Here is a 23,758-nt window from a genome sequence, read left to right as displayed (position 1 = left end):
ATTGACAGCACCAGACAGGCCATCAAAACAGAAAGTCAACAAAGAAACAAGGAACTCAACTATACCCTAGAACAAATGGATTTAACAGATAATTACAGAACATTCTACCCAACAACTGCAGAACATTCTGTTCATCAACACATGGAACATTCTCCAAGGTAAGTCATATGACTGGCCACAAAACAAATCTCAATAAATTTAAGAAAATCAAATTATGTCAAGTACCCTCTCAGGCCACAGTGGAGGGAGAGAGATCCAAGATGGCTGATCACTAGCAGCTCGGGATTGTAGCTCCCAGTGAAAGCACAGAGAACGAGAGGACACACTTTCAGATGAATTTTCATTGCTCACGCACCAAGAGACTCCCAGCGGAGGAGCCCCACGGGTCGCCAGCGCAACTCTTGTGGCCGACGAGGTGGTTCTGCTGCTGCCTTGGTGCGGCGGTTCTTGGTGCAGAGTCAGAAAAGCACCATCAATCTTAACGCCGCTGTTTTGGCTGGCGCAGTGGGTTGCTCAGATTCTAGCGCCGGGAATCAACAAGTTGGACGCCCACTCAGAAACCCAACTATAAAGACGGTAATTATAAAGACCACAGATGGATAAATCTATAACGAAGGGAAGAAACCAGCCTAAAAAGGATGAGAATACCCAAAATCAGAATGCCTCTCCCTCTACAGGGGATCACAGTTCCTCATCAGCGACAGAACAAGGCCTGATGGAGAAAGACTGTGTTCCAGGTGGATGATAAGAAACTTCTGGGAATTAAAAGAACTTGTTCTAACCCAATGCAAAGAAACTAAGAACTTTGAAAAAAGGTTTGACGAAATATTAACAGGCCACAGTGGAATAAAACTGGAAATTAAATCCAAAAGGACCCTCAAAACTATACAAATACATGGAAATTAAATAATCTGCTCCTGATCATTGGGTTAACAATGAAATCAAGATGGAAATTTAAAAATTCTTTGAACTGAACTAGTGACATAATCATCAAAATCCCCGGGATGCAGCAAAAGTGGTGCCAAGAGGAAAATTCACAGCATTAAATGCCTACATCAAAAAATCTGAAAGAGCACAAATAAACAGTCTAAGATCACACCTCAAGGAACTAGAGAAACAAGAACAAATCAAACCCAAATCCAGCAGAAGAAAAGAAATAACCAAGATGAGAGCAGAACTAAATGAAACTAAAATGAACAAACAAAAAAATACAAAAGTTAGATGAAACAAACAGCTGGTTCTTTGAAAAGACAAACAAAATTGATAGACCATTATTGAGATTAATGAAGAAGAGAGATGATCCAAATGAGCTCAATCAGAAACGAAACGGGATATATTGCAATCGCTACCTCAGAAACACAGATGATCATCCAAGGCTACTACGAACACTTTTATGTGCAAAAACTGGAAAACCTAGAGGATAAATTCCTGGAAATATACAACCCTTCTAGATTAAACCAGGAAGAAACAAACTCTGAACAGGACCAATAACAAGTAGTGAGATTGAAACAATAATTTAAAAACTGCCAACAAGAAAAGCCCAGGACCCAATGGATTCGCAGCTGAAATCTATCAGACATTCAAAGAACTGGTGAGAGATCCTACTGAAAACTATTCCAAAGACAGAGAAAGAGGGAATCTCCCCTAAATCAATAGACCAATATCCCTAATAAACATAGATGCAAAAATCCTCAACAAAATACTAGCTAACCGAATCCAACAGCACATCAAAAAGATTACACACTATGATCAAGTGGGTTTCATACCAGGGATGCAGGTATGGTTTAATGTACACAAGTCAAAAAATCTGATCCACCACACAAACAGCACTAAAAACAAAAATCGTATCATTTCAATAGATGCAGAAGAAGCATTTGACAAAATCCAGCACCGCGTTATGATTAAAGCCCTCAGCAAAGGTGGCATAGAAGGAACATACCTCAAGGTCTCTGAAAAGACCTTCACTTTGAAAAGTCATCTATGACAAATCCAAAGCCAACATTATAGTGAATGGGGAAAAGTTGAAAGCATTCCCCCGGAGAACTGGGGCAAGACAAGGTGCCCACTCTTACCACCTCTATTCAACACAATACTGGAAGTCCTAACCAGAGCAATCAGACAAGACAAAGAATTAAAGGGCATCCAAATTGGTAAAAAGTAAGTCAAACTGTCACTGTTCACTGATGATATAATAGTATACCTAGAAAAACCCTAAAGACTCATCCAAAAAGCTCCCAGATCTCATAAATGAATTCAATAAAGTTTCAGGATACAAAATCAGTGTATTCCAAAAGACGGACAAAGTCGTAAGTCAGTAGCACTGCTATCCACCAACAACAGCCAAACTGAGAATCAAACCAAGAACTCCTTTTACAACAGCTGCAAAACAAAAACAAAAAAAACCATAAAACTTGATCTCTACAAGGAAAGTTATAAAACACTGCTGAAAGAAATCATAGACAACATAAGCTAATGGAAACACATCCCATGCTCATGGATAGGTAGACTCAATATTGTGAAAATGACCACACTGCAAAAGCAATCTATCAGTGCAATTCCCATCAAAATGCCATCATCATTCTTCACAGAACTAGAAAAAAAAATCCTAAAATTCATATGGAACTGAAAAAGAGCCTACATACCCAAAGCAAGACTAAGCAAAAAGTACAAATCTGGAGGCATCACATTACCCAACTTCAAACTATCCTACGAGGCTATAGTTACCAAAACAGCATGGTACTGCTAAAAAATAAGTAAGTAAACCAGTGGAGCAGAAACGAGAACCCAGAAATAAAGCCAAATACTTAGAGACAACTGATCTTTGACAAAACAAACAAAAACATGAAGTGGGGAAAGGACACCCTATTTAACAAATGGTGCTGGGATAATTGACAAGCCACATGTAGGAGAATGCAACTGGATCTTCATCTCTCACCTTAAAAAAAATCAACTCAAGGTGGATCAAAGACTTAAATCCAAGATCTGAAATCATAAAAATTCTAGAAGATAACATCGGAAAAACTCTTCTAGACATTGACTTAGGCAAATCATGACCAAAAGCCCAAAAGCAAATGCAACAAAAACAAAGATTAATAGGACATAAACTAAAAAGCTTCTGCACAGCAAAACAAACAAATCAGCAGAGTAAACAGCCCCCAGAGTGTGAGAAAATACAAACTTTGCATCTGACAAAGGACTAATATCTAGAATCTACAAGGAACTAAAACAAATCAGCAAGAAAAAAAAACAAACAATCCTATCAAAACGTGGGCTAAGAACATGAATAGACAATTCTCAAAAAAAGATACACAAATGGCCAACAAACATATGAAAAAATGCTCAACATCACTAATTATCAGGAAAATGCAAATGAAAACCACAATGGCATACCACCTTACTCCTGCAAGAATAGCCATATGTAAAAATCCAAAAACAGGCCAGGTGTGGTGGCTCACGTGTGTAATCCCGGCACTTTGAGAGGCCGAGATGGATGGATCACCTGAGGTTAGGAGTTTGAGACCAGCCTGGCTAACATAGTGAAACCCTGTTTCTACTAAAAATGCAAAAAATTAGGTGGGCACGGTGGCAGGTGCCTGAAATCCCACCTACTCGAGAGGCTGAGGCAAGAGAATCACTTGAACCCAGGAGGCAGAGGTTGCAGAGAGCTGAGACTGTGCCATTGCACTCCAGCCTCAGCGACAAGAGCAAAATCCCATCTAAAAAAAAAAAAATCCAAAAATAAAAGATGCTGGTGTGTATGTGGTTAAAGGGAAGACTTTCACACTCGTAGTGGGAATGTAAACCAGTACAGCTACTATGGAAAACAGTGTGGAGATTCCTTAAAGAACTAAAAGTAGAGCTACCATTGATCCAGCAATCCCACTCCCGGGTGTGTACCCAGAGGAAAAGAAGTTGCTATATGAGAAAGTCCCTTGCACACACATTTACAGCAGCAACATTCACAACCGCGAAGATACAGAACCAGCCTAAATGTTCACCGACCAACGAGTAAAGAAAATGTGGTACGTTGGCCATAAGGAGGAATGAAATGAATGCATCTGCAGCAACCTGGATGGAGGTGGAGGCCACTGTTCTAGGTGAGGTCACTCAGGAAGGAGAACCAAACATCATGTGTTCTCACTCACACATGGGAACTAAGCCATGAGGACGCAAAGGCCTAGGAATGACACAGCAGACTTTGGGGACCTGAGGGGTAGAGTGGGAGGGGTGAGGGATAAAGACTACACACTAATTAGAGTGTACACTGCTCGGTGACAGGCACACCAAAATCTCAGCATCACTGCTAAAGAACTTATCCATGTAACCAAACAAAACCTGTTCCCCAACAACAACTGAGGTTTAAAAAATGATAAAATAAGCCAGGCATGGTGGCTCATGCCTGTAATCCCAGTGCTTTGGGAGGCCAAGGAGGGTGGATCACCTGAGGTCAGGAGTTCGAGACCAGCCTGGCCAACACGGCAAAACCCTGTCTGTACTCAAAATACAAAAATTAGCCGGGCATTGTGGTGTGTGCCTGTAATCCCAGCTACTCGGGAGGCTGAGGCAGGAGAACTGATTGAACCCAGGAGGTGGAGGTTACAGTGAGCTGAGATCACGTCACTGCACTCCAGCCTAGGTGACAGAGCGAGACTGTCTCAAAAAAAAAAAAAAAAAAAAAAAAAAAAAAAAAAAAAAAAAAAAAAAAAAAAAAAAAAACAAAAAAAAAAAAAAAAAAAAAATTTAAAATTAAAAATAAAATTTACAAGAATAAAAAATAAAACACTGAAAATACAAACGAGATAAAAATGAAAAATCTATGTTTTTCCCCAGTAAAAACTGTCCAAGTAACTTAATTATTGCTGGAACAATGAATGCCATTCCACTTGGAAGTAGCTCAAATATCCCATAAAGAACAAACAGGTAAAACAGCATTTCTATGAAAGTTTCGTTTAAAAAACACCAAAAACAGATATTGAAAATGCTTAAAAATAACATCAAGTTGAAAATGGGTGGGTAATACCCCTTTTGGGTGCCGAGGAAGGAGAGCTAGGCAGACCCCCAACACAATTAGTGCCTAAAGAATAATTTACTGCTCATTTATTTATTTCCATGTAATCTTTTTATATATATCTTAGTTCATAGTCGGAGGAATGCCTAAAGCAGACACGGTAGAGCATGAACTAAGGGAAAAACAGTTATACCAGGATGAGAATTTATGGCCCAGGCGGCCGCATTCAGTATCATAAAGATACCCACTGTATGGCAGGCTTGGAGCAAGAGTCACTGCTCCTGAAAGGAGTTTCAGTACCTTATGTCCAGTTCTTTTAGAAGGCTGGCCTCAGGCTGGCAATCTCGGGAGCGTCAGAGGGCTTAAAACCCCTCCAGTATAATGGCACCTTGGTGGCTGTACAACCTGTCAAATCTCTAGCCACTGTGCTGACTCAAAGCATCCTCCTATAGAATTCCTCAGAAGTAGCCTGCCCCTAGATAAGAGATGGTGCACACTGCACCTTCTTCACTGCGCACGGCCCACCTCCTAGCCTCGGTGAGTTGATGGGGGTGACCCTTTGCTTACTGCCCATATGACTGTCTTGACCCTATCACTGTTCTTAAGATGACCTCACTCACTACCCTGCCCCCAACCTATACCCAATAAATACAGATGCTCCTGGATGTTCAGGGCCTCGCCTATCTCTGCTCATAGGTGGCATGGCCCCTGGAGCCCAGCTGTGTTTTCCAGTTCTTCGGTGTCTCGTCTCTTTACTTCTCGGATCCCACGCCTCAGCACAGCAATAGGGGACACCCCACGACCCTGTAGGGCTTGACCCTACAAAAAGCAACACGTTTGTTGAAATGACACACTGCGACGAGGGCCCCAGGTCCGGGCACCTCCCGAGAGCAAGTAATTACCGAGACTCACATCCCAGAGAGGTGCTGAAGCATCCACACTGCCAACCCTGCTGTGACTTGAAATTGAAGGGATGAGTTTTTGAGCATCTCAAGAGAATTTATGTTTTCTCTTATAAAAGAAAGGGAGAGGAGCTACCTGCATCTTCGTCCAGTCCTCCTGGAAGGGGATCCTGTCCGTGGCATCTGTGGAGTTGAGGTGCCTACTCCTGAACTGGTCGCCCACCTCCCGCAGGTGCCTGGCGAACACCATGCTGCGACGTGTCTGTGGAAACGGCCACGGGCTCGGCTGAGAACACGCCCGCCCCCCTGCCAGGCAGCCCTCCGGGGCGGGTTCTTCCACTGTTGCCACTGCCCACCCCGCAGCTGCCACAAGCCCCTCAGTCACGTCCCTCATCAACGCTTGCCCGAGAAGCAGCGCCATCCACGGCAGAGGCTCCCAGAAGCTCTCCTGCAGGAAGCCAATGCCGGGCCAGCTGCCTACCACCACCGGCTCTGCCAGGCCCCCTTGGGAGGCTGTGGCACGCGCTGGGCGGTCGGCTGTGTCCCTGGTCTCTCTCCAACTCAACTTCCATCTCACTCCATAAGCGCGTCTTGCTTTTGCCAAACTGAATGGGACTGACCCGCCTGAAGCCCCACGTGAGAGTGACAGTGTCTCCCGGAGGCAGATCCCGGCTTTACAAGCTGCTGCCCCAGTGAACACGTCACCGGACCTACTGTGCCCACGGGAGGGAGCAGCTGCTTCCCAACCTCTGCTCCATTCACCCACAGAACCAGGGTGGCTGTGGAAAGTCACCCATCAACGCAGAAAAGGACACCAGGGGGAAAGACCCACTGCAGAAAACAGCCCCACCTTTCAAAGCTAAAGAGAGGAGCAGGGAGGGGTCTGCGTTCCAGCCACCGATGGAGTCAATGACCGGGGGGCTGACTCCAAGATGCCGCCATAGCTCAGGGCCTGTGGCATCAGAACTGAGAGCTGGGCGGGCCTGCAGCCACGTGACATTCCGGGGTGGACAGGGTCACGGCAGGTGCCCAAATCCACAGCTTTCATTATGATTTTAACCAGCAAGCTCCAAAAAGAGCTGTCAACTGTTTAAAATTTTCAAAAAATAAATACTGGACAACACACAGTAGTTTAGACAGACTCCCGAGCAAACACTCACATCCCAGTATTCCTTTCCGCCATAGTGGTCATGAAGCAGGTTTTCGGCTCGGTCTAACATCACAGACCTGTTTTTAAACAGAAGAATCAACAGTTAATAAGAGTTAAGGATGATGACATTCACACTCTCTCAGAACACAAAGTGGGAGAACCCTGGGCCGGGGAAGCAGGGACTGTCCCAGAGGGACACCAGCCAGGGCGCGTTGGGCGGCTGTGGCTGAGACACGGGGAGGCTGCTGTCGGCCTCCACACCACGGTTCTGAGGGGGCTTTCATGCCCACAGCCAACAGAAAGAATTGACATCAGAGAAAAGTATCTCCTAATTTAAGGAGCAAAGTTGAGAGTGGGCAAGAGGCTATGGCAAGCCACAGGTGCGCCTGGAGAGGGGAAGGTGGGGGAAGCTTTTATTTGGCAAAGAGGAGAGGTTCACAGAAGCTGCTGGGAACAGAGTTCACTGACTCTGGGGCTCAGAGCTGGAGCTGCATCTGATCCCTGGCAGAGCTGCCATCATTGGACTGGCAGTCTTTTGACAGCATGTCGTCCGAATTACTGCAGCCCCTGAGAACGGCCGGTGGCGAACCTGGTCGTAGGAACGCATGCATGTGTGGACCTGGGTCTGACAGTCATCCTGGTGCCCGTGATGGTTACACTACCTAATTCCAGCGAGGCAAGGCCTCCCCTACTCCAGCCACTGAACCAATTGTCACCAAACTCCCTAGAGCTCTTGATGCAAAATAAAAATGAAACACATGAAACGGATTGTGAACAAACAGACCCCGAATATTGGGGCGGTAAAGGCTGCAATACCAAAATCCAGAAACTTTTAATGAATGGACTGATAACGTGACTATGGGAAAAATTTTAACTTCTACAGAGAAAAAATTAGTGACATATCTAAGTTGGCATTTTATCGTTTCAAAAGGCTTTTAAGTGTAGTTGTACTCTGAAATCAAAAGAAACAAATGAACAAAACAGATTCCACACTTCACTATCAGATCCACACAGATGCAAGCTCAGCCCTGGTGACTTCCTGGGAACCAGCTCTGCACTGCCACTGCGGGGCACTCTGTGAGGACCGTGCCAAGGGCACACAGCTGGCCGTTCCTGTTCTGTGGGGGACTCTGTGAGGCCCGTACCGAGGGCACACACCCAGTTCCTGTTCTGCAGGGGACTCTGAGGCCAACCAAGGGCACAAACCTGGCCACTCCTGTTCTGGGTGGCATCCTACAGTTTTACACCCCCATGGTTTGCACAAAGACTCTTCTACAGAAACCTGAAAACAACCAAAGGCCAAATTTTCTTCCGACTGTGCACAGATGGCTGCAAAAGAGCGATGTGATGCCCACGCGTCCGTAACACCCCAGGTGTGTGGCTGGGGGTGGGGGGGAAGGCAAACAGAAAAGTGTGGGGAGTGCGTGAGTGGTGATCCCACGTTTAAAAAGGAAGACGGCCACATGCACAGGCAGCGATGTGAGGGGCTTTCTGGAGAGATGGGCGTAGCTGGACACGGTGGGTGCCCCCCACCCTGCTTTCAACATCGTTTGCCGGCTTTTGATGAAATGCAACCCTGGGCTTGGGAAAGCCCGTTCCACAGTGCGGGTAGATAACTGCTCCAAAGCCAACAGTGCACAGCCGCGCCCGGGGGAGGAGTGAAGCGTGTCACACACATGCCCCACCCTGGCCTAGCCCAGGGGCCTCCCTGGTGTCTTCCTGTCTCTATCTCCGAGGCACTGACTTTGACCTTCATGCATGTGGAACATGACTACATGGATCCTTTGTCACCGGGCGCCATATCCTGATTTGTCTTTGTTGACAGCAGCAGCAGTCTGCCCATCTTCAGTGGCCAATCTGCCACCCTCCATCTGGCCACTGCGCAGCTGAGGGCTGCACGGGTTTCCCAGTCCCGGGAGGCCGTGAACATTCCCGGGCAGGGGTCTGCAGGCGCATGTCCTGCATTCAGGGTTTTATCAGCGTCTCTCCAGGAGCAGCCTTCGAGCCCCTGCTGCCTGTCCTCCCGATGGCAGCTTGTTTCCCGAGCACCACAGCATGGGGACACCTGCTCATGTTAACAGCAGTTCTTAACTCCTGTGTCTCCGACTCGCCCTACCCCAGGCTACCTGTCCCTCCCTCCCTCCCTCCCTCCCTCCCTCCCGCGCTAGGTTTTGCCTCCTGTATCCCAGAGAGTCCTTGGTGGATGAGCTGTGCTGCCAGGAGCTCCCTCTCTGGGGCCCGTCTCTGTTTTGCTAGTGGACAAAAGTTCTTTATTTTACAGTAACTGGCTTTACCAATCTTTTCTTTTATGGTGCATGCTTTTCACACCTTGTTTAAGAAATGCTTCCTGCCCGAGGGTGTAAGGCTTCTATCCTGACAGCTTTCAGCTTCACCTTCCCATTAGGTCTTTAACTCCTGGGTATGCTGGAGGCGGCTGACCTCACCCCTCATCATCAGCTTCCTTTTTTCCCACTGCTCCCCACAGAGGCGGTTCTCCTCAATCAGGACCATTTGCTTGCAAGCCCCCTCTGGGCTCAGCTGCATTCTAACCTGTGAATGTGAGTCAAAAAAACTGACTGGCAAGCCTGTCCCGCAGGCCCCAAACTTAGGCAGATTGGCTTCTGAAACCCAGGTATTTCATGAAATGAACCCAGTCCCCACAACAGTAAAGCTGCATCCCAACAACCAAAACGATCCAGTCCAGTTCCCTCCACAACCTCCACGTCTTGCTTTTCTGCAACAGCCGGGCTGGCTGAGCAGCAGAGACTCAGGCTGTGCTGGAGCCACCTGCCTTCACGAAGGCCCAGAGCAGCTGAGACCAGGGGGTCCCGGCCTGCTGGAGCCAGCGGCAGCTATGACTGACCAGGTTGACACCAGCCAGCTGTGGTGTGCAATGGGATGGCAGCTGCCACGGCCTCTGGAGGTGCACGCGGGGCACGACAGCAGACAAGGCAGCCTCAGCGTCAGTGAGTGCGAGGGTCACCCATGCCCTGCTGTGCCCAGGCCTGCGGGAGACGCTCACACCACCTGCTGGGGGACTCAGAAGAAGACCCAAGGGAGGTGACAGACAGGGTCCTAGCCTGCAAAAAGTTCTAAGAACGTGGCCACCAACAATTCCCTCCCGAGTTCACAACATTGTCAGGCATCACCTGATCTGCAACCCCAGCGTCGTGGGTGGACCCTCGAGGCCCGGCTCACCAGGCCGGGTGCCACACGGGGCAGACCCATGAGGCAGAAAACAAATGAAACAGTGGGTGTTGGGGGAGGGGATGTATTAGCAAAAGCTCCCCAAGTGTTACAAATGGAGAACAGTCCCATGGTGAGCACCCCACCACTCCCAGCCCAGCCCAGCTCCTCTCTGTGCACCTGGCCAGGCCGGGCCCTCACCTCTGTGCCCCCTCCCAGCCATCCACGTCACCCACTGCCTTTCTCAGCTTCAGCCTGGCAGTCACAGCACCTCAGACAGGGACTCTGGAGAAGAACCGCTGTGACACCTGCCTCCACCCCTTACCAGTGGAGACCTCGGCATGGTCAGAGCCAGGGCCCGGAGAGGACACCTCAACAGCTCCCCTGGGAGGATGCATCCGCACCCATGGGCGTCTAGAGCTTTGGAGTGGCTGATCTAAACCCGGGTTCCTCCTGGGCTGTTTCCTGGGACACACAGGGAACTACCTCCCCAACCACCACCCCCTGGGCCCACAGGGTCTGCTCTCTGTGAGGAAGGTGGGCAGGGACGTGGGAATGCAGGCAGAGAGCCCCCAGCCAGCACACACAGAGCAGGTGTCTTGGCCTCCAGGCTGCTCCCGGAGCGGGGGAGGGAGGGGGGGCACTCACCGGGCCGACGTGTTTCTCAGAAGCAGCGGTGCCACGACGGAGGCCGAGCCCTGGACGGACAGACAGGAGACGTTTAGACCCCTGGTCTCCTCATAACCCCAAAACCATCCTCTGGAAAACAAAACCCGCGGCAGCTCTATTAGTTTGTTTTACTTCCGCAAGGAAAACAAATCAAGTCTAGACACGCACACCGTGGCTTGCTTCTGATGAAACGTGGCTGCTTTGGGGAAAACTTACTGATCCCGACTGCGGATCGTGATGTTCTCATAAAATTTTAAAAGCAGTCCGAGCTTCTCTCAGGCTGACGGACCACTGAGGCCTTCCCCAAGACAGGGGCTGGCAGGATGGCCAGGGCCGGGGAGGAAGCCGGACAGTGGTAGGGCCGGGGCGGGGTTGGGGGGCGTGCAGCAGGAGAGGAGGCGCAGAGCACGCGGCTGGGGGAGCAGCTGCTGCAGGCACCTGTAGTACTCGTGCTTGTCCTGGGAGTACAGTAGCTGATCGATGCACGGCCGCGAGTCCACCTTCTCTTCCCAGGTCCCTTCTTTCCACCCCTCTGCGTAACTTTGTAGGACGTAAACCTGGTCAATGAAAGGCCCACCAGACTCTGAAAGACATCAAGAGAAGGTGGGCAGTGTGACAGTGATCATCAGAAGCTCACTCACAGGAACACATCAACCGCCAGCAGGTGACTTACTACCGTACACCCCCCTATACCCAAAGGGGCTGCAGGAGGCTCACAGAGGCAGAGGCAGGGAGAGCACCTGCTATGAGGGCAGAGGATCGACAGCCAGCAACAGCAGCCGGAGGGTGACACTGGTCCCCGATTTCCCGGCCCTCACGCCCTGATCAGGGCTGTTCCCGGCTCGGGAGCTTGCTCTCCGACCCTCTGCGAGGCCACCGTCCCCTACCCCCTTGGCTTCCCACAGCGCTCCTCACCACTTTGGCCACCCTCTGCTGCATGGGTTAACCGAGTTGGTGTCCTGCCTCCCCGGGGACAGGGCTCAGGTGAGAAGGAGTTGTGCCTGTTACCCACGGCCGAACCCGTACCCAGAAGGTGCCACTGCGATGCCCAAGAGGTCAGCAATTAAGGTCTGCTCAAAGACTGCAAAACAAAGCCAGGAACGAGCATCGCCGCGCAGGTGCAGTCGTGGTGTCCTTTCCACTACTCATGACTGAGGGCCAAAGGCTGTGTGGCCTGCGGGCCCGAGGGTGGGGCTGCAGGGGCTCCTTCTACAAGAGTGGGATGTGGTGCCACATCAGGAGCTCACTATGTGGTCTCCTGGCAGCCTCGCCCCAGGACAGGCACCCTGCCTCACAGAAGAGGAAACAGCTCAGCAAAGCCCTAGGTTGGTGGATGGCAGGTAAGAGTGAGACCAGCATATCTGCCTCCGAAGCTCATCACACGGACTCTCAGTCTTCCCAGACCTTCCCAAGCACTCGGATGCCCCAGGCCCAGACCTGCTCACTTCCCTGTCAGGAAACCCACTGGTCCCAAAGGGAGGTGAGGACAGCATCTCCGGGTTCCTGTTACCCAATGTTCAAGCCAAGGCTGGCTGCTAGTTAGACTAAATATGCAACCACAGCGTTCATCTTCCAGGACTCACGAGCACATTTACAGTCAGCTCAGGAAAGGATGCACTCTGGGAATGCTTGCTACAAGCTGTAAACTTGGCGACTTCACATCAACGAGGATGTCAGAGGTTTCTCCCTCTGCTGCTGCGTGCCCCTAGCGCTCACAGAAAACATTTCAGAGTGACAAGATGCAGGGTGCGACGAGACCCGCATCCTTGAAAAATGACAACACGGGAGCCACACTCCTTGGCAGGGAGCAGAGGTCTCTAAGCCTAGAGGGTGGCTGTCAAGTAAGACCCCAAGAGATGCTAGAAAGCATGAGCCTGACTCAAACCCAACTCAGTCTTCAATGCCTCTCAAGTTCAGCAGAAATGCATCACTGAAATTTATGTCTTCCAAACAAGTCAACACACAAAGCTCTAAATACCTTCATTCTGAGAAGAGCTTTAATTCTTCTCTTAAAATTAAATGAAAAGATTAAGCAACACAAAGTTAAACAAGGGGGACCTTTATCTCTGGTGCTGTACTGAGACACCACAAAGTGTACTCCGCACACAGCGCGTCACCCTTAACGTAAAACAGCCTTTCGCACAGGGAGGCAAGTCCTGTTAGGACAACACCCGAGGCGGCCGCTTTCTTAGGGTGTTGGGGCGGCTCTAACTGCATTCACCTACTCATCAGCCCAATGTGGTTTCCAGAGGTGAGGGGGCAGAAAGCTCATCCACCTCAGGTCTATTTCCTGAGAAACATTTTGGGAAGCTCACTGCAGCGTGGGCGTCGCAGGTGCTGCCACAGGCCTCAGGTAGCCCCGCTGGGTGCTGGAGGATGCTGGTGAAGCTGGATGCAGTCATGAGTCCAACCTGATGTCTACTCTAGAAATGACTGCCCAGCCCCAGTTAAACAACCTTGGCCTCCCAGCCTGCCGCCCGCCTCACCTGCGATAAACTGCTCATACTCAATGACGGGGATGTTTTTATTGAGACTCGGAAGATCAAAAAACTCAGACCAGGGAATCCGGACCTGGTGGATGTCAGGACTCTGCCAGTGATAGAGGCGGCCCCACGGGGGCAGGACGAGCACCCACTCCTCCGTCTTCAGCAGAGTCTTCAGGAGAGAGGCAATTCGGATATAGACATCCCTGCGCAGGTTGAAGCCTTCCGGAGGGTTGACGTCATACAGCAGATACCTGAGCAGGGAGGAGGAGGACCATGGGTCTTGAATGCTGAGGTCTCGGCATGGAAAACCGACTGCTCAGAAGTCTCAGCGCGTGGCCCGACTGCAGATCCTAACAATGGTTCCTAGTTAGTGAAGGCAGTGAGTGGCCTCTTTCTCTGTGACCAATTACTTACAGAGCCTGTAAGTCAGAGCAGAGATGCTAACATCCTTTTAACCATCAGCAATAGTTCAAAACTATGGCCAGAGGACTCCCAGTGACTAGAACCCAAGAATCAGCTCCCACGTGGTTCTCAAATTGTTTGCTCTGAAGACTCCTTTACACTGGAACCAATGATTGACAGCCGCAAAGGGCTGCTGGTTATATGCACTATGTCTACGGACAGGTCCTATCTTAAACATTAAAGCTACAAATGTTTAACTCAGCTAAAAATAATAAGCCATTACATGTTAACAAAACTCACTTTTTTAATGAAAAAATAAGTATATTTTAAAAAGTGAATTAGAACTGTGACGTTCTTAATTTTTGCAAATCTCTTTGGTCTGGTGACAGCCAGATTCCCATCCCCGTTTCTGCATTCAATTTGTTGTGACATCACAGATCAGGTGGTTTCCGGGAAAACCCCTCAGTGCACTCGGGAGAGAAGTGAAAAAGGCGCATACCCTGGTACTACTATTAAAACGGCTCTGAAAGCTCAGAGATCCCGGACACACTTTAGCATTACTGCCCTCAAGAAGGACACCAAGCGCCCCAAGGCACAGGTCCCCAACGGCTACAGAAACCCTGTTCCTGGCGCTCTCCTCTCCCTGCTCTGCGCTGGTTTTCCACAGACCCCCATCATCACGGCTGCCTGCAGTGCCCAGGCCTGCAAGTACAAGAGAGGCCGCGTGCACCTCTCGGTCCTGGCCCCACTCGGAGTCCGCTTGGTGATCCCACAACCATACGGAGGCCGCAAAGTCCGTTTTGGCCGAGACTTCTCTGCGGAGCGCCGGGCACAGATTCCCGGCTCTGCACACCCAGGCCCGGACCCATGTCGCTCGCAGGGGCCCGCCAGGCTGAGCCTGAGCAGCTCTGCGCTCTTTCCGGGCTCCTGAGGCTGCGCCCGCCTGGCCTTGCAAACGACCCCGCCCGCAGACCCGGGCCGCAGTGACGGAGCCCGGACTACAGCCAACCCGCCGGCCGACCCTGCCCCCTGCCCCCGCTCCATCCCATCCACCTGGTCCAGGCCACCCTCCGTCCCGCGCCCCTGCCCCAGGACCCCATCTCATCTCCTTGGCCCCTGACCCCGCCCCATCCCAGAGCATCCCCGACCCTCCCCCGCCCCATCCCATCCTCTGACCCTGCCGGGCCCTGGAACCCCAGCGTTGGCACCGTGAACGCGCATTTACCGTCTGCGGGACGCCGCCCCCGACAGAATGTCGGCCGCCGACTGTCCGGGCCAGAACTCCTCACCCGAGGCAGAAGCCGGCGGCCAGGACGCTGCCCCCAACAGCAACGCGACAAGAGATAGTGCCGCCATGGCCGCGGGCGGCCACGCACTTCCGGCGGCCGCGCTCCGCCCCGGAAACACGCTTCGCCCGGTAGGAACGGGTTCCCAGTAGCCACGGCAACGCCCCCCACCTCATCGCGCATGCGTATGCACCACCCCCGGCCGGCCGGGCGGGATCCGGAACTGCGCGTGTGCGGAGTCTCCAGCGTCCTGAGCGCTCGGCCCGGCCGTTCCGTCGCGCTCCTGGTGGCGGTGGCGGTGGCGCGCGCTGGTGCTGTCGGGGGCGACCTGGCGCAGCCCATGCAGGGGCTCTTGAGGGTCCGCGAGGCCGGGAGGTCCGTGGACACCGGGACCAGTGGGGAGGGGCCGGAGGGCTGGACGGCGGGGACGGGCCCGTGAGGAGACGGGTGGGACGGGGGGCTGTACTGTGTGGGGTAGGACGCGGGGGGTCGGTAGACTGGGCCGGCGCCGGGTGCACGCGCCCCCTGACCTGAGGACGGGGTGGGAGCCGCGCATTAGAGCCTGGGTTTTTGGTCTGGGGTGCCGTCGAGCTCGTACCTGCGGCCTCCTGGATCTCCCCAGCACTGGAGCCCTGGGGAGGGGGCACCCGGGCTCGGGCGCCGGCCTTCAAGGAGCGCTGGAGGGACTGTGCTACTGGGGCGCGGGGCCTCGTGGGGCGATCGGGAGACCCGCGGGGATCCGGAGCTGCCGCCCCTGCGCTGCCCTCCCCGGCCCCCTCTGTGAGGGTTTATTACAGGTCTTGTTTCGGGAGCCAGGTGCGTTCCTGCCGCCACCGCACACCACAGCCTCCAGGCGGCTCCAGAGGGCACCAGCACTGGCCCAGTGGCCTGGGGTGCGGCGCTGGCAAGCCTGGCCTTCTGAGGGGACGCCACGCTGACTCTAGTGCAGGCAGCCCCCAAAACGGTATAACTGGACGAATTCCTGGAAGGATGCCAGTTACCAGAAAAGAACATATGAATGCTCGTTATCTGTTCAATTGAATTTGAGATCGATTTGTAATCAAATGTCCTCACACAGAAAATTCCAGGTCCAGAAGACCAAGCTGGTGGATCGTACTTAGAAATGCAGTAATAGGAATGCGGCCACTCAGACAGTGGATGAGGAAGGGCCGCTTATTCCTGCCTGGTGTATGAGGCCAGCATTGCCCTGATAGCAAAGTCAGCCATGACCAGACAATAGAACCAGAGACCAATGTCTTTCATGCATCTAGACACAGAGAGCATGTCAGAAAATTAGCAAATGGAATCTATCTGCCTATTGCCTACAAAAAAGCCAAACTTTGAAAAACACTTGAAGAGATTCATTCTGAGCCAAATGGGAGGAGCGTGACCCATGACACAGCCTCGGGAGGTCCTGAGAACTTGCACCCAAGGTGGCTCGGTTGCTGGGTTTTGTACATTTCGGGAGACATAAGGCATCAGTCAGTGCATGTGAGGTGTGCATTGGTTTGGCCCAGAAACAGGGCAACTCCAGGCGGAAAGGCCTCCAGGTCACAGGTAGATTCAAAGGTTTTTCTGATTGGCAATTGGTTGAAAGAATTACTGTCTGAACGCCTGGAATCCATAGAGAGGAGTGTCTGGGTTAAGATAAGGGGCTGTGGAGACCAGGGTTCTTAATATGTAGATGAAGTTTATAGGTGTTCACCTTAGAGGCAATACGTGGCAAATGTTTCCTATTCAGACGGCCAACGTGGTGAAACCCAGTCTACTAACAATACAAAAGCAAAACAAAACAACACTAGACTCTCAGTCGGTCTCTTCAGAATCAGAAAAAGCTGGAAAAAGAAGGGGAGTCTCTACAGAATGTGAATTTCTCCACGGAAGACAGCTTTTCGGAGCTATTTCAAAATTTGTCGAAGAGATGTATTTTGGGTAAAATACACTGCTGCTTTCAGGGCCTGCTGTCACGTGGTGCTGTACCAGAGTCAGATTGGAACTTCGTGTCTTTTTACTACAGAGTCTGCTGTGTCAGTCTTATGACCTGTTTTAATGTCAGTGCTGGTCAGCTGCACCTGAACTCCAAAGAGAGGTGAGTATAATGCACGTCCAACCCTCTTGGTGGAGAGGAGGGGTCCATTCAGTTGGTTGAGGAGGGTTAGAATTCTACTTTTAGTTTACACTATATGAAGCAAAAATTAAAATTTACTAGACCCCTAAAAAGACTCTTTTAAAGCTGCAGGAAGAGGATAAACATGCAGGTCAGAGTGGAGTCCCAAGCACCCAGAAATGCCAGATGATGGACAAAGGCTTGGGAAAAGAAAAAAAAAAAAAAAAAAAAAAAAAAAAAAAAAAAAAAAGACCTCAGCCAGACACAAAAGCATGAGCTTGAAAAGAAAAAATAAGAGATGTTGAACTTCACCAAAAAGTAAGCCTTTCTGGTCTTCGAAAGACACTTAAAGGGCAAGCCATCAACGGGGAAGATATTCAGAATAATGGATCTGACAGAGGGCTTGTATCTGCAATATATAAAGATCTTTGAAAATCCAGGAATCTGACACGAAGGTGGTAGCCAGCCTGACACACAAAGGAAGGAAACCAAATGGCCGATAGGAAGGGAAGTGAACGTGAAAATCTCAGTGGGATGTCCTTGTCACCACTGGACTAGTACAATCAAAAACATGGACGCCAAGTGTTGGTGGGTGAGTGGAGTGGCCGAAACCCTCAGACACAGTGGATGGGAGCTGCACCCTTTGGAAATCATTTCACAGTTTGTGCTTCATCCTGGCCGAACCCATAGATGGAGTCATTCCAAAAGCAGTGACGAGAATTTCCACCAGAGAGTACCTCAAACCCCCGGAGTTGGGCTGGTTGGGATTCCAGAGAAAGAGGCCCTGTCACCAGGGTGATCTGTCCAGAGCACTTACTAGGATCCTGCATAAGGAGAGCCTGCAGTGTATCCGCAGGACAGATAGGACAGATGGCTGACACAGCCATTCTCTCCTGCCTTTACCTGGGAGAAACAGCACCACCTGGCTGAACATACCTTCTTATATACCCATGAGTCCTGGACTAATGCAGCCTGGGGGGACCCTGACACTCCCATGGGCAAGCCAAGGGGTTTGCCTGGGGCCTGTGGCCAGAGATCCTTGAGATGGGTTTCCCTGTGCAGCCCTCCCCCAGGGTACCTGCAGCTGCTGCAGCCACGCCTCTATGCAGCCCTCTGCTGCAGCTCTGCAGCCACACCCAGGCCACGCCTCTATGCAGCACTCCCCACAAAGGACCCACAGCTGCTGCAGCCACGCCTCTATGCCACCCTCTGCTGCAGCGCTGCAGCCATGCCCAGGCCACCCCTCTATGCAGCACTCCCCACAGGGGACCCGCAGCTGCTGCAGCCATGCCTCTATTTAGCCCTCTGCTGCAGTGCTGCAGCCACGCCCAGGCCGCTGCCTCCGAAGACGGGTGGTGCTGCTTTTGTGAACAGACACTAATTTCAAATGTCAATGCTTAGGAGGTGAGCGCCCAAGCAGAAGCCGACCCTCTTTATGAAGGGGGCCACAGAACACCCGAACCAGAAATCAGCGGAACAGCCAAGGCCACAGGGGAACTGAGTGGGCCACACCCCTGCCTCTGGGCTGCTCAGGACAGGCCAGCTCTGACCCCACTGGCTCTATCGCAAGGACTCATGGTGAAGCTCTGCTGGATTCAGTGGCCTTAGCTGGAGCCCACAGACCCAGGTCCTGTGGGCAGTTTGTGCTCACGACCTAGAGGCCAGAGCCCACACTCTGTCTCCAGCAGGCCCAGCTCACTTCTCCACGGCAAAGGCTTGGCCTTGCTCCAGGTCGGGGGACTCTTCCCCCACCCAGTGTTTCTTCCCGGGTGACAGTGGTGGGAGAGCAGGCAAGCCATGTGCTGGGTGCCATAGTGGGGAGACTCCAGGCTGGCACCCCTCCGCCTCTTTGTGAGCTCTGGCCTTTCTCCTCCCTGCCTGGGCAGCTTCCTTCAGGTTGGGGAGGATTTTGTTGACCCCTGGATTAAAGTCCTAATCAGGAATGACCCGGAAGAGGTTTTACTAGTCTTTCCTCAAGAAAGTCTGTGTCTGAGTCTCAGGAAGTGGCCCCGTTCCCTGCACAGCACAGTCTCTTCTGTGACCAACCGTTCACGCAGCAAAGGAGGGGCTCTCGGGCCCACAGGCCATTGCCCCGAGGCTGCCACGAGAGGGCAGGAGAGCCCTTCCCGGGAGCTCCATGCCAGGGGGCAGGAAAAACGCAGCTCCGCCAAGCTCTGCATCGACGTGTCCAGCAGGGAGAGGCTCCAGCACATGAGAGAAGAGCAGACTGGGCGGCCCCTGCCGAAGCCTCTCCCGTCCCCTGCGACCCCCGAGAGCAGGCCCTGGGCCCCTGCGGCCCCTGCCAAAGCCTCTCCCGTCGCCTGTGACCCCCAAGAGCAGTCCCTGGGCCCCTGAGGCCCCTGCCGAACCCTCTTCCGTCCCCTGGGACCCCCGAGAACAGGCCCTGGGCCCCTGTGGCCCCTGCTGAAGCTTCTTCTGTCCCCTGCGACCCTCGCGAACAGGCCCTGGGCCTCTGCAGCCCCTGCTGGAGCCCCTCCCCAACTACTGACCTGCTCCCAGCTTGCTTAGCTCCCTGCAAAACCTCACCTGAGGGGAAGGAGGCTGTTTGGGCTCAGATGCAGCAGGTGTAGCTTGTGGTCCTGGGGCCACACTTGTGAGAGCCCATCATTCCCCGCCTGCTGGGCCCTGACTATCATCTGTCCCCACAGAACTCAGCAGGGTCAGCTCTAGGCACTCCAGGCCCCCAGCTCCATGGGTGAGCCCTGGGCCCGAGATGGATGTGGGCCACAGGCCCCTAGCCAGAACACCCACAGCGGGTGGACGTGTGCACCAGATGTGGCTCCCCTCCCAAGAGACACGCAGATGGGGAGGGGCCCAGCAGATCTCAGCACGGCTGGAGCTTCCACCCATCATCAACTCCCAGCCTCCCGGCCCGACAGGTGGCCCTGGGAGCCCGGTTAGCAGTGGATAGCAGAGAAAGGTGGTTGGGGATGTCACCACTGCCCCCGAGACTCCCCTGCCGTGGAGATGAGGGAGCTGTCCCTTGGCAAAGGGAGGCTGGCCAGTGGGATTGGACAGGGAATGGACCCAGTGGCCGAGGGCCGCTGAGCTCAGGACCCAAGGAGGGCTCTCCTAGGAGCAGGGACGAGAGCAAACGTCAGGGGCCCCGTGCAGGCCTGTTTGTCCGTTTGCAAAGTGAATGAGCAGGTTCACATGTCGGGAGTTTCTGGACTCATTGCACATCACAGTTCCCCAGTAACCAGATCCTGGCCTTTGTGCCTGGAAGTGCACAGGGAGGTGACAGCCTTGTGAGTCATTGGCAAGGCAAGGAGTCTGGTTTTCCAGGGCCAGAGGCCACACTCAGAGGATTTCCTAACAGGAGCTTGGGGCCCTCGAGTCAACACTTTCCCACGGACAGCCTGGCCAGCTCCGTGGATGGAGGAGGCGCCCGAGGGTCCCAGGCCACCAAGTGACCAAGCAGCAAAGGCGCCCGGGGTTTCCTAGGGGTGTGCCAATCCCAAGGCAGCCACCTATGGTCACTATACAGGGCACCAGTGCCCCAGGAGGCCTGCAACACAGGAGGGCCTGCCTCCTGGGAGAGACTGGCCAGTGCCTGCAGGGACCTGGGGGGCCACAGTGAGGGTTCTGCTGGACCATCTGCCCTGAAGCAGAACCCACGCCTTCTGCCTCGGGGAGCACGTGGACGCCTGCCTCCTGTCCGGGCCTGGACACATCCCAGCGGCTACATGTGGGGGAGGTACAGCATGGGCTCAGGGCCAGGGCCCACTGCGGGGATGCCAGACCTGGGGGCGACTATGCCTGCTCAGAATTCCCCCCACACCTGGGCTTCTCCATTCTGACCTTCCCTGGGGAGGGGAGGGCCTGTCCTTCCTCAGCATTGCGTGGGAGGCGGGAGGCAAGGCCTGTGGTGTGAGGTTCCCCCAGCATGGGGCTCCAGGGGAGAAAGCCCCATGTCTAAGGGAATGAAAACAGAGATTGCGCCACCCGCACACACTCAGTGGCTCAGAAAATCATTTACAAATGTTCTGAGCCCCTGAGTTTGGCTCTAAAAGGGATGTGACCGGCTCGTGACAGCTCCACTGCCTGTGCCTTGAGAGGGGAGCGTTCAGCTTTGGGGGCAGCTTTCCCTCCAAGAGGAGCTTCACAAACATCCGCTCCCATGGGGTCGCCTCTCCATGGCCTGGGGCTGCTGTTGGAGGCAGGGTGTCCAGCTTCCGCCAGGCGGGAAACGTGGGGAGTGAGCGGGGGTCATGGCTGGGTCCCACTGGGGACTGTGAGAATCTGTCCCACAGGACTTTCTGGGATTGAAAAGCTGGCAGAGGTGAAAAGTGCGTCATGCGCTTTGCTGGTCCCAGCTGCTTATTTATGTTTGGAGGGCTGGCTCCAAGGACTCCCCTTCTCCCTCTCCAGTGATGACGTCAGTGGAAAAGCAGAGGGGGCCAGGGGTGCTGGGCTTTCCTCCCTGGGATGAAGCACATCTGGAGGTTTTGCTGATTCCTGAGCAGGCCCTGACCACCAGGTTCAGGTGGCAAATCCACGAGTGCTGAGCCTGGCCCTGAGCCTCAGCATAAACGTCGCAAACCCCTAGCCCCGGCGGTGTCTGCTTCATCCCTCCAGAGCGAAGGCATCAAGTTCAAGTGTGAGGTTTAGAGATTCTAAAAGGAGAAGGGCCAGAGGTCCTGAAAACAACCTTCCTCACCTCGTTCATTCATTCCAGGAATTTGTGAGGGCCTCCGTGTCCTGTGCTTGGTGGGGCCTGGGACGCAGATGTGAAGGGTGCTGCTCTCAGGAGCAGACGGAGGTGTAGACAAATCACTACACACCCACCTCGGGCACACAGAGGGCCCTTCGGGGAGCTGTGGGTGCAGGGAGGGGACCCTCTGCGTCACGCTGACGGTGTCGGCAGAGTCTCCAGCGTCTGCAGGAGCGGAACCTGGGGTTCCTCTGTCAATTGTGTAAACAAATCTTTTGCCCAATAGTCTTTTCCTGTTGGGACACCTTGGTAGTTTGAAAGTGGTTTCTTGCATCCCTTGCTTGTCTCTTAGCTTTGTAGATGGTGTTCTATTTTAAATTTTGAATATATTTAATGTGAGAAATAGTTACAAGGTGAGCACCATGAGTCCCTGTGTACCTGTCACTCAGCCCAACCACCAGGGGCACTGGGGGACTGGTTACACCCCCCTTTCTTAGGACTCCTGAGTCTCGGGTGTTACTTAAAGGGTGTTTCTTACAGCAAGACAGTTGAAACAAACTTTGATGTCTCTTCCGTCTTTCTACGGCTGTGGCTTCTAACATCCTGATAATGTTCTCATCAGCCGGGGCTGAGAACAAGAGTGTAGACTGTGGGGCTGAAACAACAGAAACGTACTTCCGCAGTTCTGGAGTGAGGAGTCTTGGCTCACCGTGCCACACACTCAGGTTCCTGGTGAGGGTCGGATTCCTGGCTAACTGAACCGCCTCCCCAAGAACCCTCCGCTAATACTGTGTCGCTGGGGTTTAGGCTTCGGCACAGGAATGCTGGGGACACGTCACTAGTCACTCCATCGCACATGGTGAGCTCTTTAATCCACTAGAATTTTGTTTGCAGTTGCGTGAGATACAGCTCTAACATTTTCTGTTGCAAATAGCCAGTTACCAGATGATTTATTGAAAAAAGACTTTTCTCCACTGACTGACATGAAATGCCACTGTCATCATAAACAAAATTCCTGTAAATACTTGGTACTGTCTCTGCTTTCTCAGTCCTGACTGGCGGACTTGTTTCTGTTTCTTTGCAGTAACTCAGGCCATTAACGGTGACAGCTTTACAGCAGGCTCCCTCCCCAGGCCTCTCAAAAGCATTCCTCCGCAGGTCTGCACGGCTCTTCTCCCACGTCAAGTTACAAGCAGTGTCAAGGCCCACCGCAGTCCTGTGGGAGTTTTAAGGGACGCACATAGTTCATGGGACGGTTTGGAAAATTGTCATTTATGTGACTTAGAGTCCTACTACTTAAAAATGGATTCTAGCTCTCAACTAATTTGGAACTTTGGCAAAGTGTTTTAGATTCCTTTGATGGCAGAGGTACTCATTCCTTGGTTTGTTGTTGAGTATTTTATGAAATCTATGAAGTTTTTGTGACATTGAGTGGGACACTTTCCCATAAAATGTGGTAATTCTGTATTGCTGTTTTATAAACACTGTTGATTGATGTATATGATGTTACAGTTGGCCACTTGTAATTCTAATAGTTTGTCCATTCATTATTTTGAACTTTTTAGGTAAACAGTCAGATAATTATGCAAATAATTATAGTTATATCTCTGCCTTTCTAATATTTATACTTTGTATATATTATCATGTTTGGCCAGGACTCAAGTATAAAACCAAGCTTCTTTCTCTTGTGTCTGACTAATGAGAGTGGGTCTAATGCAGGGTTTGCAAACTATGGCAGGGTGGGGGGGCGGGGGCAAATCCAGCCTATGGTCTCTTCTTGTAAATAAAGTTTTATTGAAACACAATTATGCTTATTCTTTTACATATTATCTGATGCTATTTTCACACCACAGCAGTAGTGTTAAATAGTCCAGACAGAGGCAATAT

At 52.1% G+C, this 23,758-nt stretch overlaps 1 protein-coding gene and 1 long non-coding RNA gene across 4 annotated transcripts in view; one reads left to right on the top strand and one right to left on the bottom strand.

Moving 5' to 3' along the window:
* Positions 1-15,204, bottom strand: part of POFUT2 (protein O-fucosyltransferase 2) — a 21,359-nt gene extending 6,155 nt beyond the window's left edge. The window contains exons 1-6 of one of the 2 annotated variants that reach the window (XM_017538532.2): positions 15,029-15,203; positions 13,402-13,652; positions 11,354-11,498; positions 10,895-11,005; positions 7,071-7,137; positions 6,047-6,172 (exon numbers count right to left, since the gene is read on the bottom strand). In XM_017538532.2, the coding sequence (XP_017394021.1) occupies positions 6,047-6,172; positions 7,071-7,137; positions 10,895-11,005; positions 11,354-11,498; positions 13,402-13,652; positions 15,029-15,159 (831 nt within the window). In that variant the 5' untranslated portion in view covers positions 15,160-15,203. Of the gene's footprint in view, positions 1-6,046; positions 6,173-7,070; positions 7,138-10,894; positions 11,006-11,353; positions 11,499-13,401; positions 13,653-15,028 lie in introns of both variants that reach the window. The other variant, XM_037742011.1, reaches the window with a different exon arrangement.
* A 125-nt stretch (positions 15,205-15,329) lies between these two features.
* Positions 15,330-23,380, top strand: LOC108311192. 2 transcript variants are annotated; one of them, XR_005201846.1, is made up of 3 exons: positions 15,334-15,447; positions 16,168-22,730; positions 22,956-23,380. It is a non-coding gene; the product is annotated as an uncharacterized LOC108311192 (long non-coding RNA). The 2 variants fall into 2 exon arrangements; XR_005201845.1 differs by having other exon boundaries at positions 15,330-22,730.
* The last annotated feature ends 378 nt before the right edge of the window (positions 23,381-23,758 follow it).

The sequence above is a fragment of the Cebus imitator genome, unplaced genomic scaffold (assembly GCF_001604975.1).
Source record: "Cebus imitator isolate Cc_AM_T3 unplaced genomic scaffold, Cebus_imitator-1.0 Scaffold112, whole genome shotgun sequence".
Classification (NCBI taxonomy): domain Eukaryota; kingdom Metazoa; phylum Chordata; class Mammalia; order Primates; family Cebidae; genus Cebus; species Cebus imitator.
The sequence above is the reverse complement of the archived record's forward strand: the minus strand, read 5'-3'. Positions and strand labels throughout refer to the sequence as shown.